This window comes from Macaca nemestrina, chromosome 11 (assembly GCF_043159975.1).
Source record: "Macaca nemestrina isolate mMacNem1 chromosome 11, mMacNem.hap1, whole genome shotgun sequence".
NCBI lineage: Eukaryota > Metazoa > Chordata > Mammalia > Primates > Cercopithecidae > Macaca > Macaca nemestrina.
The window spans coordinates 50,446,034-50,461,005 of NC_092135.1; the positions used below are offsets into that span (position 1 = coordinate 50,446,034).

Consider the following 14,972-nt stretch of genomic DNA (forward strand, 5'->3'; position numbering starts at 1 on the left):
ATGTCCGGCCCATGATTGTTTCATATTATGGTGTCAGGCGTGCCAGACAAATTTGTTTACTTGGGTGGATTCATTCAGTATGAATTTCTGAACTTTGGGGAATGTGTGTTCTGTATTTTTTTTCCCATGAGGAGGATATCTCTTTCTGTCCCTTTCCCATATTCTTGCTTGAAATCTAACATTCACCTGGCTTTGGGAAAAGAATATCGTCTAGCCTTGTAATGAGTCTACATGTGACAGAGTGGGTACATCCCAGAGATAATCAGAGAACAGTTAGGAGCTGCTTCCATCCAACCTGATAAGTACCAGGGATTGTACCTGGCCTTATTAAACAGAAGAACTGCAAGGAAGTCTTTTTTGTTTGTTTGTTTTTTTGAGACGCAGTGTCTCTCTGCTGCCCCATCTGGAGTGCGGTGGCGCCATCTCGGCTCACTGCAACCTCCGCCTCCCAGGTTTAAGCGATTCTCCTGCCTCTGCCTCCAGAATGGCTGGGATTACAGGCACACACCACCACACCTGGCTAATTTTTGTATTTTTAGTGGAGATGGGGTTTTGCCATATTGGCCAGGCTGGTCTTGAACTCCTGACCTCAAGTGATCTGCCCACCTCGGCCTGCCAAAGTGCTGAAATTACAGGCGTGAGCCACTGCTCCCGGCTGTCTTTTTTTTCTACCTTGGAAAATGGTGGGGGGCTCCTTTCTATGTGAAGACACTCTATTGGTCTCTGTGTGATGTGGCTTCATATTTATGCAGAGATGATACATTTAGTTGTTCCTTATACGGTAGGGTTGATTCCCAAACAATCTTGCAATAAATTTTACTATTAGTTACCCATTTATTTGCTTCTTTAGATTTTAGGTTTAAGAATTCATCATCTGGCCGGGCGCGGTGGCTCAAGCCTGTAATCCCAGCACTGTGGGAGGCCGAGGTGGGTGGATCACGAGGTCAGGAGGATCGAGACCATCCTGGCTAACACGGTGAAACCTCATCTCTCCTAAAAAATACAAAAAAAATAGCCGGGCGTGGTGGTGGGCGCCTGTAGTCCCAGCTACTCGGGAGGCTGAGGCAGGAGAATGGCCTAAACTCGGGAGGCGGAGCTTGCAGTGAGCAGAGATGGCGCCACTGTACTCCAGCCTGGGCGACAAAGCGAGACTCCACCTCAAAAAAAAAAAAAAAAAAAAAAAAAAAAAGAATTCATCATCTTTGTAGAAGTAGAGGCTATTCTGTAATCCAGTAGTTTCCAACTTTTGGCCCCTGGAGCCCTTTTTATACTCTTAAAAGTCACTGAGGTCCCTAAAGAGCTTTTGCTTATGTAGGTTATGTGTTGATATTTTCTGTATTAGAAATTACAACAGAATTTCAGTCCAGGCATGGTGGCTCACATTTGTAATCTCAGCACTTCGGGAGATTGACTCGTAGAAGATAGCTGCATTCTTAGATGTGCTCCTGCATTTAGTCACTTCTGCTGTTGTTTTTGTTGAAGTAGATGAAGAAAAGTTAGCTTCACACAGATAGGTAGATGCAAAAGAATTATGTCAACAGCATTTTCAGATAATAGTGGACATTCTTCTTTGATACTATACAAACACTAGACAAGTAGTAATTTCTTAAAGGTTAGTTACAAAGTAGAATCTGAAATCATATCAGTGAACTTTTTCCATACTGTTGGCATTAAAATCTATTTGCCTATATTGCACCTTGAATGAATTTATAAATTTGTAGCAGCATTCAGTGATCATTTGGAAAATAATGGTACACTGAGTTTTCTAGATCTTCTAATAATTGGCACATTTTCTAATGTAATATTTTAACAAATCACTTGCATTGTTTTTACCTCCAGTCTCATTAGAAAATTCTTTAAATACTGGGAAGCAGTCAGCTTGGTGGTGGGTACAGTTTTCATGTGTTTGAAAGCTTAATTTTTATCATTGACAACAAATATTGTCAGCTGTTATCTTTAAATTATAAGGTGTACTTTGTTCATTTTCAAGAAAATATCTGCCAAGTGCAGAAGTCTGAATCTGCCAGTCATGCTTTCAAGTAAGAATAAAGAGTGGCTAGTTCATCTTGCAACTGAAATAATCACAGAAATGCTTTTTCCTCAAGACAGCCATACTTCAATATGTGGCAGAAATGCTTTATGCAGACTCCCCATTTCATCATCTAGAGTATCATGAAGATGTGTATCTAGGGCTTGAGATGTATAAAATTAATACCTTTTACTGCTTCATCAGTGATATTCTTAAGTGAAGCTGGCTTTTTTTAAAAAACTGAGAATGCATAGCTTTGATGAATACAGGGATTACTGGTATAAGTTGGTGCACTGCCTTGATGCATGCTATGGCACTGGCAGTATTCACTCATTGTTCCTTTTGTGCCACCAGTGCCAACTGCCAACTCTGTGAAAGTATTAAGTAACATCTTATTATACAAATAATGCTGCCCTCACAAACCTCATAAAAGGGCCTCAAGTACCCTTGGTGTTCAAGGACCACACTTTAAGAACTGGTACCCAAATCCATTGTCTGCTGTCATCGTGGGCTGGGTGGAAGTGGTTCCAACTAGCTAAGTGCAAAGTCCTTCTGGTTAAGACCCAGAGGTGACCGTGGGTGTTAGGGTGAGCTTGGGGAAAAGCAAAGATGAAAGTAGAAGGGATGGGAAATGAGAGAAGTGAGCTATAGACAAACTGCAGGCATTTGCCTGTTGTTGGCCTGAGATATTTGATCTAAACAAGAGTCCTTGTCTTCAAGGGTTCTGCATTCATGGCACACCGTGCACTGATTAGATTTGTAATGATTCAGATGTGAGGAGAGCATGGGCTGACAGCTGCCTCTTGGGCAGGCCCCCAGATCTGAAATTCCTACAGGCTTTAGACAGCTCTAGCGACATGCCCTTGCTGTGGTTTAGAGAACATGTGATGACCCCTAGAGAGTCATTGTGTCCCTTCCCTTGCTTAAGTTGACCTAATTGGATATGCTCAAAGGATGAAGCTGTGAAGAGAAATGATTGAAAATAAAGAACAGTGTTAGGCTCCTTCTACTTTGAGGAGTCTGACTGATAAGTCATCCCAGAGAGGACTGGAGGCCTTTGTCATGTAATCCTCAGGTAGCTATTTAAATACCATTCTCAGGCTGGGTGCGGTGGCTCCTGTCTGTAATCCCAGCACTTTGGGAGGCCGAAGTGGGCGGATCACTTGAGGCCAGGAGTTCGAGACCAGCCCGGCCAACATGGCGAAACCCCATTTCTACTAAAAATACAAAAATTAGCCAGGCCTGGTGGCATGTACCTTTAATTCCAGCTACTCAGGAGGCTGAGGCAGGAGAATTGCTTGAACCTGGGAGGTGGAGGTTGCAGTGAGCCAAGATTGCGCCACTGCACTCCAGCCTGGGCGACAGAGCGAGATTCTGTCTCAATCAGTCAATCAGTAAATATCATTCTTTATTGAAGAAATGGAAGGCATTCTGGCTTTCCAGTAGAAATGGAAGTGTATTAGTCAGGGCTCTCCAGAGAAACAGAACCAACAGGACATCTGTAGATATATCTGTAGATACAAGAGGAAACACTATGGGAATTGCTCACGCGGTTATGGAGGTAGAGAAGTTCCATGATACGCATCTGCAAGCTGGAAATCCAGGAAAGCTAGGGTGTCATTCAGCTCGAGTCTGAAGGCCTGAGAAGTAAGATCCAGTGGTGTAAGTTATGGAGTCTGAAAGCCTGAGAACCAAGAGCTCCAATGTCCAAGGGCAGGGGACGAAGATGGATGTCCCAGCTCAAGATGAGAGAGAATTCACCCTTCCTCCAAATTCTTTTTGTTCTATTCGGGCCCTCAGTGGATTGGAGATGCCCAGCCACATTGGAGAGGGAGATCTTCCTTACTCACCCTCGCAGACACACCCAGAAATATTTCACCAGCTCTCTGGGCATCACTTCACCATCTCAAGTTGACGCATAAAGTTAACCATTACAAGTAGCCTTGAAAGACTCTGTGTTCTTCATAATGACCAGGAGATACGAGTCTTGCATTGAAGCTAGAGAGGTTCAGGCTGGACTTGAAGCATATTTTGGAAATAGATTATTTATGACCTATTGTAAGGAGTTTTACTCTCTAGAATTTATTGAAGGGCATCTTTTTGTTTTTAGAGGAGTAGTTTAAGGGGTGATGTGTCAATGAGTCGTCCTTCGGGGATTTTACTATCCTTTTGCTTGTATCTTTGGATTCTTTGTTCAGTACACAAAATATGGGTGTGAAAAGTAAGACAGTCATCTGGCTGCTCTGTGTGCCTCCTGCCAAACATCTGGATATTTGGAAACATCTGGAAAAGTTACTGAAGTTTTCACAAGGGTGTTTAGCATTTTGCGGATGAAACCCCAGGCTCATAGTCATCTCCTGGTCCAGGGTTGATATAAATGTTGTATTTATGAAGGAGAAGGGTTGACTAGGTTATAGAATACATTTAGTTGCTTAGCTTTCATTAGTTTTTGTTTTAGCGGAGTGAGATAAGGTTGTTCAGTTTCAGAGCATTTCAGCCGGGTGAACACATCCACAGTTAAATCCCAAGGAGACATGAGAGCCAGCAGCCGGTCGGAGTGATCTGCTTCTGTCACGGCTGCCGCTTGGTGTATGTGTATGAAATGTCCAGTCACTTCAAGAGACAACAATAACAGACCATTGACAGCCACAGAACACCCCAGAAAAGTGGTTTCATTGGGCCATGATGGTGTCAGTAACCCTCAGACTGCTGGTGCACTCAGTAGATGGTAAAAGATGGTTTTCACCTAGGACTAACTGTGAAATGACTGTTTACTTCATGAGGCCCTGAAAAGAAAACGGAACTTTTGTTCTCAGGCAGGCCCGGAGAAGGGTTGTCTAATCAGTCATAATAGAGTGTGTGCCTCTAAAACGGTGCCTTCCTGCAGGGAGCCTTGCAGATCACAGGGGCCTATTGTAAGAAGAGAAAAAGAAAGTATTGAGGCAGGCGCCAGGCAACAAGGCAAGAAGGAAACACTTAAGCAAAGGGCCTTTAATTTTTATATAACTAACCCAGAAGCATATTTTATAGCCATCTCATAAGAGTCAGGCCTCAGTTTGGCTACAGACTTTGCTTGCTTTCCTGGGAGCTGTTGCTGGGGAAAGCCAGAGACTGTTACTGACCGTGAAGAGGGACAGAGAGGCGGCTGAAGGACGGCAAGTGTTCACTTCAACATCTGGCTGGCAAGATAATACCCAAGGTTTTTGTAAAACCATCTCGTCTCCACTATTAACCTTTAGGGAAAGCATCCCCTAACGGCCGCCCACCCTTTGAGATGCTTTAAACTATAGCCACCTTTGCATCCAGGGCCCCAGATTAATCCAAATGGTTTGGGGCACTGTTCACAAATGTCCTTCACAGATGTTGGAGACCATAGTTGGAGTTTTTTTGGCAGAAGTTGTGCTTTTGCTTCAGTTCTCCTTTACGTGAAAATGAATCTTGCTTGTCCTGGTTGTGGCCCACGTTATCTCTGCAGGGTGTGGGATTTCCCAGCTTCACAATCAGGAGTGAACCACATGGGGCAAGAGAGTGGTTTGACCTTTATGTTTGGTACTCAGGGCCGGCACAGCCAAGTGCATCCCTCTGAATTTGTTTCTGTGGAACTTCCATGCCAGTCAGCTTGGTAATACCATGTTCTTTTGCCATGCTAAATGAGAATTTTAAACGTTCCAGAAATACTGAGGGAGAGATTTTTTTTCATATTTTTTATTTGCAATGAAACCTTTTTTTCCCCCCTCAAAAGCAATGTTATCAGACCACTAGGTAAGTATAAGAAAGAAAATCTGGATAATGAGGGTAGAATTCTCAAGAACCTTACTTAGGCTTTCCCTTTCTCTGCCAAGCCCCTGACTTGGAATTCCCCCTTACTCCCAAAGCTCTGTAACCCATATAGTTTCTTCTCCTTTATTTTTATTTTTATTTTGAGATGGAGTCTTGCTGTGTCACCTAGGCTGGAATGCAGTGGCACGATGTCAGCTCACTGCAACCTCCATCTCCTGGGTTCAAGCCTGGTGCCCGCCACCACGCCCAGCTAATTTTTGCATTTTTAGTAGAGACAGGTTTTCACTACGTTGGCCGGGCTGGTCTCGAACTCCTGATCTCAGGTGATCTGCCCACCTCGGCCTCCCAAAGTGCTGGGATTACAGGCATGAGCCACCACGCTGGCCAATTGCTTTCTTAAAGTATGGCTTGCAAACCAGCAGTATCATCTAAGGCTCTCTCTTTTTTTTTTTTTTTGGAGATGGAGTCTCACTCTGTTACCCAGGCTAGAGTGCAGTGGTGTGACCTTGGCTCACTAGAACCTCCACCTCCCAGGTTCAAGTGATTCTCCCGTCTCAGCCTTCCTAATAGCTGGGATTACAGGTGCCCACTACCATGCCTGATTAATTTTTGTATTTCTAGTAGAAACGGGGTTTTGCTATGTTGGCCAGGCTGGTCTCAAACTCCTGACCTCAGGTGATCCACCTGCTTTGGCTTCCCAAAGTGCTGGGAGTACAGGTGTGAGCCACCGTGGCCAGCCTAAGGCTCTCAACTTGATGGGTGTGAAAACTGAAGTCCAGGGATGTTTGCTGAGTGGTCCAAGCTAACAACAGGGTAGTGGCTGAAATGTGACTTATAACCCAGGTTTTACAATCTCGTCTAATATGCCACATAGTCCCATTTTTACCCTTATAGCCCTTTACCCCCATCAGCGTTAGAGCTTGAAGTTACAAAGAGAGGCAGTTGTATCAGGCAGGACCCCACAGGGATGGTCAGATAGGTGGCTGTGTTAGCAGAAGGAAGTCTGTGGTCCAGAATTGGAGCCTGATCATTTTTACTTTACACAGCATTAACTGGAATCATGAATTTATTCACATGCAACCAGTTTATAGATGATTTATAATGAAGATGCCTCTTGATTTTCAGTAGGGTACGTACTTTGCCAGGGCATATACTTTTATTTGTCTGCTGGTTTACTTAATTTCTGGTAGCCCCAGCTGCCAGCAGTAGTGGTCTGATTCCTGATAGGGCAGTCCAGTGCACAAAACGGCTCCTTGCCACTCTACTTGGCTCAGTTTTTCTGTGGGTCTTAAACTTTCTCCCCACCCCACTTAATAGAGTACATGCTATTGATGTGGAAATTGGTATCAAAGCTGGTGGGAGAATGAGATATACCAGTGAATATAAAAGTCAAGAATGACACGTTTCAGTTGCAAGAATATAGCTTTTTTATTAAAAAGTTTTTGTACCATGTATTATCTGGCCCTTGTGGGCAGATGGAAGTGGTATGCACCCATATAGAATGTGTAATGATGTACATGTGCAAATATGCTCCTTGCTCTTGTAAACATTTTGATGAAGCGCTTGAGTTCATTCCCATGCAGGCCAATGCATGGATTCTGAAAATAACTGAAAATTAGTGTCTCGTTCCTTTCATCCTCACCGATTTTCTAAAGAGACCACCACAAAGGAGAGAGCATGGTCCACCGTGATTGTCCTGTTTCACCCAGTGTGTGGGGGTGCTCCAGATGTGAGCAGTATGAATGAAGACGACTTTCCTTCGATGTGGGACACAACTTTTACCAACCTTCCCCAAACATATCTTCCTGTTTCCTGTGGGATTGTAGTGTACACTTGTTTAATGACTGCTAAAGTAATGGAGAAACAAATGTGAATCTGGCCTGCATGCTTCCTTTCCTTCCTTAGAAACAAAGGGGGACTCTGGAATCCATGCTGTGCCTGTGGAACATGTCAGGAAACACAACCCTGAGTTCATTAGTTGAGATTGGCAGCAAAGCAGTCCTGGGCCTGGTGGAGCTGTGGTAATAGGCGTCTTTCTAGTCCTTACCGTGGAGAGTAGTCACTCTGTTGCTTTCAAGGTTTCCCAAAGCCGGAATTTGTTTTGGTAATGTCATTTTGTGCATTTGGATTATTTTCACCAAGCTCATAGCAGCTATAAATAGGAAGATATTTAAGTCTGTTTTTTTTTTTTTTTTTTTTTTTTTTTTAAGATTAAAGGTATTTATCTGTTTTGTAACGCACATGTTCTCAGCAGGGATTTGTCTGTTGTGACAGAATGAGGGATCTCTAAAGAAACACATATATTCAAGGCTCTTCTTAACATCTACTTCAGGTCTATCTGCCAGGCTAGTGCTGTGGTTTTTGAGATCCTTATTCACCGTGAAATCTAGTGTTACTTGTTCTATATTTGATGCCATCTTTTAAAGTAACAGGCTATGAGTATTTTGTTGCTGTCCACATGTGCTTTTCCAGCCATTTAAAAACCTATTTTTTCTAAGACCCAACATGCACCCCCTGATTATTTTTGGGTTACCTCATTATTCATTGCATTTATGCAGGGGCAGTGCGTCAAGTCTTGTGGCATTCCTATGATACCCAGTTACAGTAACTGTTTGTGTTGCTCAGTTAGAAGCTGAATGAGCTGGAGATTTAATGATCTAGTAAATCAGTTTATAATTGGTAGTCAGAAAGGCTGAGGGTTTAATCAGCTAGTCTAATATTATATGAACCATTGGTTCCCAGATGCTGGTCCAGCAACCACGAGTGTTCACAGACTTCTAGGCCCATCTGGAGAGATTCTTATTCAGTACGTCTCAATATAGATTCTAGGAATCTATCATTTTTAGAGGTTCCATGGAAGCTTCTGGTGCAGGGATGTCAAAGTATGCATGATATAATGATTGTGTCTTTCAGTGATAACATTTTTCATCTCTGTGTGTCTCAGATAGTGCTGGAATGCCTTAACTGCCTTCTTTAGTGGAATCTGTTTATATGGGCATTCTGAGCTATGTGGGAAAAGGAACCTCAGGCTGGCCATCGGGGACCTGGTTCTAGCCGTGGTTCTGGCACTCTCTCAACCTTTCATGAGGTTAGAGAGGTTTAATCTCTGAGTAGGTCTGATTCATAAATTGAGAGCATCAGATTATGCAAGGTATTTTTCTGCTTTCTAACATTCTTTGAAGAGCTTTGCCTCCCTAGGAATTGTTTTTGTTGTCACTGTTCATGAACAGCTATTGCCTCATTTAGTTTAGCGTGTGCCTAGTCCCTCAACCAAACATTAGTTACGGTCTGCTTCTCAGGAGAGCTGGTAGCTCTCCCCAAATTCAGGATCACCTCTTTTCCTCTTCTCTTACTGGCACTACCAATTACCCACAAGACTGAAGTAAACTGGTTTTTGTCAGACAGAATCTTGCTTTGTCACCCAGACTGGAGTGCAGTGCAGTTCACTGGCTCACTGCAACCTTTGCTTCCGGGTCCAAGCAATTCTCCTGCCTCAGCCTCCCAAGTAGTTGGGATTACAGGTGCGTGCCACCACTCCTGGCTAATTTTTGTATTTTTAGTAGAGACAGGGTTTCACCATATTGGCCAGTCTGGTCTCGAACTCTTGACCTCAGGTTATCTGCCCGCCGCATCCTCCCAAAGTGCTGGGATTACAGGTGAGAGCCACTGTGCCCAGCCTATATTGGGGTTTCTGCTAAAGAAAATTCACATTGTAGTTCTGACCTTTTGTATGTAAAACCTCAGCGTTTTTTACCCACGGGTCCCTTTTTGCAGGCAAGGGATGCTTGTCTCTTCGGGCATAATGTGGCTGATGTCATAGTCTAGGGAGCTGGGCTTGTACTGCCTCACCCCCTTCAACAAACCTTTCATTTCTAGGAAATAGCTGTATATTGTCTAGAGGGGCCAGCTGAGGATGGGGGCAGAACATGGTAACCCCTTAAATCTCTGGTTCTCAGCCATTGTGGAGCATCAAAATGATCCGTGGCGCTTTTAAAATTATGCATACCCATGTCCCCCCAGCACCGCCTGGTCCTGTTGAATCAGACTCTTCAGTGTGGGATTGGACGTGTGTGTGCGTGTGTGTGTATGTATTTTTAAGACAGGGTCTGGCTCTGTTGCCCAGGCTGGTGTGTGGCATGATCACAGCTCACTGCAGCCTCGACCTCATGGGCTCAAAGTATCCTCCCACCTCAGCCTCCTGAGTAGCTGGGACTACAGGTGCTTGCCACCACACCTGGCTAATTTTTTAATTTTTATTTTTAGTAGAGACGTGGTTTCATGATTTTGCCCAGGCTGGTCTTGAATTCTGGGACTCAAGAGATCTTCCTGCTTCAGCCTCTCAAAGTCCTGGGATTATAGGCATGAGCCACCGTGCCAGGCCAATTTTAAAGACTTTGCTTTAGACTCTGCCTTCCATGCACTGTCCCTCTGCATTCTGAAATTATTTTTTGTTAAGGCAGGTATAAATAAATTTTCACGGAGAGTTGTCATGAAAATGCAGTAAATGGTGGTCTGAATCTGTTGGAAATACTGCTTTGAGACTAGGAGGCCCTCAGAGGCTGAAGGCTGTTCATTTTAACGTCCCCAGCCTATGGTTTAGAGACGGCCACCACTGAGGATTTACCCCCGGTGGTGCCTGTCTACCATGGTTGAATGCTTCATCATGGAGAACACGAAGTCATCCATCCTTTTGTGAAGTGAATTTTAACATAATTACTCATTTATCTTCTATTGGGTGCAATTTAACAAACATGATTAGGAACTTACAATGTGCCGAGCATTGATATAGGTGCTATGTAGTGAACAAAACAGAATTCCTGCCTTCGTGGGACTTTCTCTTCACCAAAAAATATATATATTCACATGGAGTTTCACATGACTGAATTAAATGGCTGCATTATGAAATAACATTTTACAAGAATTTTTGAGGATTGACCTGAGTTATCCCTGAGATCACAATGGAATCAGAAAATTTGGAGTTTAGCATGTGAAACCTGGATTACATTAGCAAAATGTTAACCAAGGAACTGTGTCGTACTAATGCAGCAAACAGTCAGGAGTGGTTCGGAGAAGTATTTTCTGAAGGTAAAATGAATAAACCAGTGGGTGTAGGACTTTGCCCCAAAAAAGTCAACCAAGGACATTGACAGAATGAAAGTTTGTCCTCTGACTTTAAAAATAAGTCTCCAGAGCTGGGCGTGGTGGTGCATGCTTGTACCCAGCTACTTGAGAGGCTGAGGCAGGAGGATTGCCTGAGCCCAGGAGGTTGAGGCTGTAATGATGTAATCATCATGCCACCGCATTCCAGCTTGGGTGACAGGGTGAGACCCTGTCTCCAAAATTAAAAAAAGAGTCACTTGATAGAAATCTTTTTTGACTTTTTTTTTTTTTAGCTCCTTGTATTTTATTTCATGTATATGCAAATACTTTTGGGTCCTGGAGTTACCAGTATTTTATGTTTGTTTTATCTGATCGATGGAAACATTAACTGAGCTGAATGCATGTGTTTCAGGATTCTGGGATGCTACTTCACCAGTTACTGCAGATCTCTATACTCACCTTACATGGGTTAATAGCTTCCACAGTGTCTCTTTCTGTGTTATAGTTTATGCACTGAGATTTTCTCATTCAGTTAGATCTAATATGAACATTTTAAATGTGCCTTTTAAAGAATTTAAATACTCATATATTTTTGCATGTCTTTTTTCCTTTTTACAAAAGGAAACTAGGATCTTTTTTTTTTTTTTTTTTTTTTACCGTGAACTACATTCTTGGATTCTGAATGCATGCTAAAAAATTGGTGAGACTACAAAGACAACCAATGAAAGAAAAACACATTTGATGTGGATTTCAAAATATCAAGAGAATATGGAAAAGAAACCAAGATCAGCTTTTGGTTCCAGCTCATATGGCTGTTTGTGAGTTACTAGCTTAGAAGGGAAGTAGATATTTTATGAGAGAGAAGAAGATAGATATTCTGGAAATGATTATTAAGCTGAAATTTCTGCATCTAATTTTGGAATGTTTATGTTTAGAAAGTCACATGCACAATGAAAATGTGTGTTTCAGGTTTGCGGAGAAAAACAGCGCTTTGAGAAGTTGATGGAACATTTCAGGAATGAAGACAATAACATAGATTTTATGGTGAGTTATTTCAGTATTCAATAAAGCAAACTCAATTTCAGCACTTTTTTCCTACACACACACACACACACACACACACACACATTTATATTATAAAGGACAGGGAATTGCATTTAATATGCTGTAGATCCAATCTAGAATGTCCCTCTTAATCTGTATTTTCTCTTTGATTTCCAATTTTATTCCTTACATACACAGTATAGTAAAGACCAAAGTACTAATTACAGCAAATAAAGGGGAAGCCATGCAGTTGGAAACAGCCATGCCTGGTGCAAATGCTGCCATTGTTTAATTGTTGATGATGCTGCATAAGAATCCTTAGGGTAGAAGCAATCTTGACCTTTTTTATTTTTGCAGGCCCCTGCCAGTGCCCTTCTCCAGACTATATTCTTAAAAATTAAAGTGCTTTGGTTTGTAGAGTTGACTGTATGTATCTCCAAAATGAATATGCAGCAGTGATTTTTTTCCCCTCTGATCTCTTCCTGCTGTGGTAGCTCTGTGAGGGTTTAATCATACTGGGGCTCTCCTTGGCAGGTTAGGTGACATAACAAAACATGTGGTTCCACAGCAGTCCTGCCATTCTCGCGTAAGAAGAACATCAAAGTGAGTTGCAGCACTTCTGCATTCATAGACGTAAATCTTAATCTGGAAGGAAGATAGAATCTGCCACAGTGAATTTCTCCAGAAGTTTTACCCTTGAGTGTACCCAGATCTGTAGGTGCTACCCACTTCAGTTGTCCTAGGGAAATTCTAGACCCAGGAGATCCTAACCGGGGTGTAATTTCCCAGATCACTTCTAACCTGAAGCAGACGTACCAATCACTTCTTACCTTGCAGAGCCTATGCTTAGGATGCCAAGTGAAGTTTTCACTTGAATTGCTTCAGTGATTATAAAACATGAAACATAACTTTGCCGATTTCTAACCTTTTTGTGAAAAAAATGTTTGGAGTCCTCAAGTTTTATACACTCTTAGCCCTCATCCCCTTCCAAAATCAGTGAGAAAGATGAAATCCTTTATAGAGAAGATTTTCTGTTGCATAAAGCATGTTATTTGCTTTTCAAAGTGTGTGTGTGTGTGTGTATATACACACACACTTTATAGATATACGTATATATACACACACGTATATGAAACAAGGGACACTTTTACATTGACTTTTAAAATTTTGTTATTAGGATTTTTTAGAGAAGTTAAGGCTAATGCTGGTCCTGGTGATAAATATGTAGAGAGATTGGTGCCTTGTCTCATGATGTCAGTTTCTTTCTTGTGCCGTTTTAGGGGAACTTATTCATTCTGTTAGAGTTGAGGTTGCAAACTGGAGGCTCTCACGCTGAAGCCAACCTACAGGCTTGTCTGTTCAGTCTGACAGTGATGACCCTACTTCAACAATTTGGGAATGATGCATAAAGATACACATCTGATTTTCTTGGAAACTGAAAATGTCTGAGAACACTGGGCCCCTGTTCCTGCAGAGTGTCAGCTGCTGGAGCCAAGCAGCCCCTATTGCTTTAGTCCAAAGATGTCCTCTCTAGTTTGTCACAGTCCACACCGTTCCCTGTTGTGTGACACAGCCCAGCCTGCTCATTTATGATACCTGCCAGACCTCCTTGCCATTTGAGTTTCTGCTGAAACTACAATTATATAAAGCCCTTTAAAACACCTGCACTAGCCATACACAAACTAGGTTCTATTTTCTGCCCGTTCATTTATTCACATATACGTGCATCGAGGTACCTTATTTAGAGGCTGCTATTACACAAGTCCTATGTGCTAGATTCATGCGTCACCTTCAGATAGTCACCTCTTAGGCATATCATAAAACCCAGTAGATCGTTTAGACCTGTTTTCCAAAGAGAAATGGAAAGATGTTAGAATCCAGCCATATTTTCTCTTCAGAAAATGAGGCTTTTGATAAACTGCCTTGAGAACACAATTAGGTTGCACAGCCTCTGAAACAAGATATTCCTCATAACATACAATAAAAATTTTTTCTAATGTATATAAGACATTTTTATCCTTTTTCTGTATTTTTTTGTGGACAAAAGAAAACAAAAACTATTTTGTTTCTTTAAAAAATATTTTTCTAGTTTGTATTTTGTACATGCCTTTGTAAAGATATATTTTTTAAAGCTCATTTAGTGATAGAACCCGAGGTGCTTTTTTTGTTTTTTTTTTTTTTTTTTTAGTAAATTGCAGTAGAGTCCTTCTGTAAGCTAGAGAGGTTACACATCTTCCAAAGATATCCAATGTATACCATATCTTCAAAGAATAATCTAACTCGATAAAAAAAAAATTGTAAACATAAAGGAAATTAGGTTTGGAGAGCGATGAGGAATAAGGTGGTTCTCAGAATAAGTGTGACTCTGCATCCCTCAATCATGTTCCCTCCTTGCCGGAGACTCTGCTGAGTGACAGCCATGGAGGGAAAGCATTAGTAAGATGTTTCCACCATAAATAGACTGATTGTCACTGTGAAAAGCAAAATAGATCTGTTGAATGCTGTCCTTTTATTTACCCAACCGGGGACTGGTTTTCTCTTTGGCAGGTCTCAGAGCCACCGGTGCAGTTGTGGGGAGAAAGCAGTAAATTCCAGGCTTGTAGGGAATGCAGACTGGTTGATTATGTGTAAAGATGGGTCAAGGATCTGTTCCCATCCTGTTGATATGGAAGAGCTCACAGGGAATTTTAGATGTGGTTACCTTGTGGTGAGATTGTAGGTGATTTAAATGTTCTTCTTAAAAAAAGTTCTTTGTAGTAATATTCACATTTTGTACAACAAACCTATAGTAATTTACACAGTTTATTTTATATACCTATATGACTTTTACTGAGATATAATTAACATATCATCAGATTCACCCAATTTATTTATAATCCAGTGCCTATTTAGGCTATTCACAGGGTTGTACAACCCTTACCACAATCTAATTTAGGACATAGTGTCACCCCCTCAAAAAAAAAGTCCTGTACCCATTGGCAGTCACTCCCATTTATCCCACCCTCAGCCCTAGGCAACC

The 14,972-nt window shown here is 41.9% G+C and overlaps 1 protein-coding gene across 8 annotated transcripts in view; it reads left to right on the forward strand.

Moving 5' to 3' along the window:
* Positions 1–14,972, forward strand: part of LOC105492660 (formin like 2) — a 311,463-nt gene that overhangs the window by 257,554 nt on the left and 38,937 nt on the right. For all 8 annotated transcript variants that reach the window (XM_011759889.3, XM_011759886.2, XM_011759891.2 and 5 more), the window contains exon 10: positions 11,879–11,953. In XM_011759889.3, the coding sequence (XP_011758191.2) occupies positions 11,879–11,953 (75 nt within the window). The remainder of the gene's footprint in view (positions 1–11,878; positions 11,954–14,972) is intronic.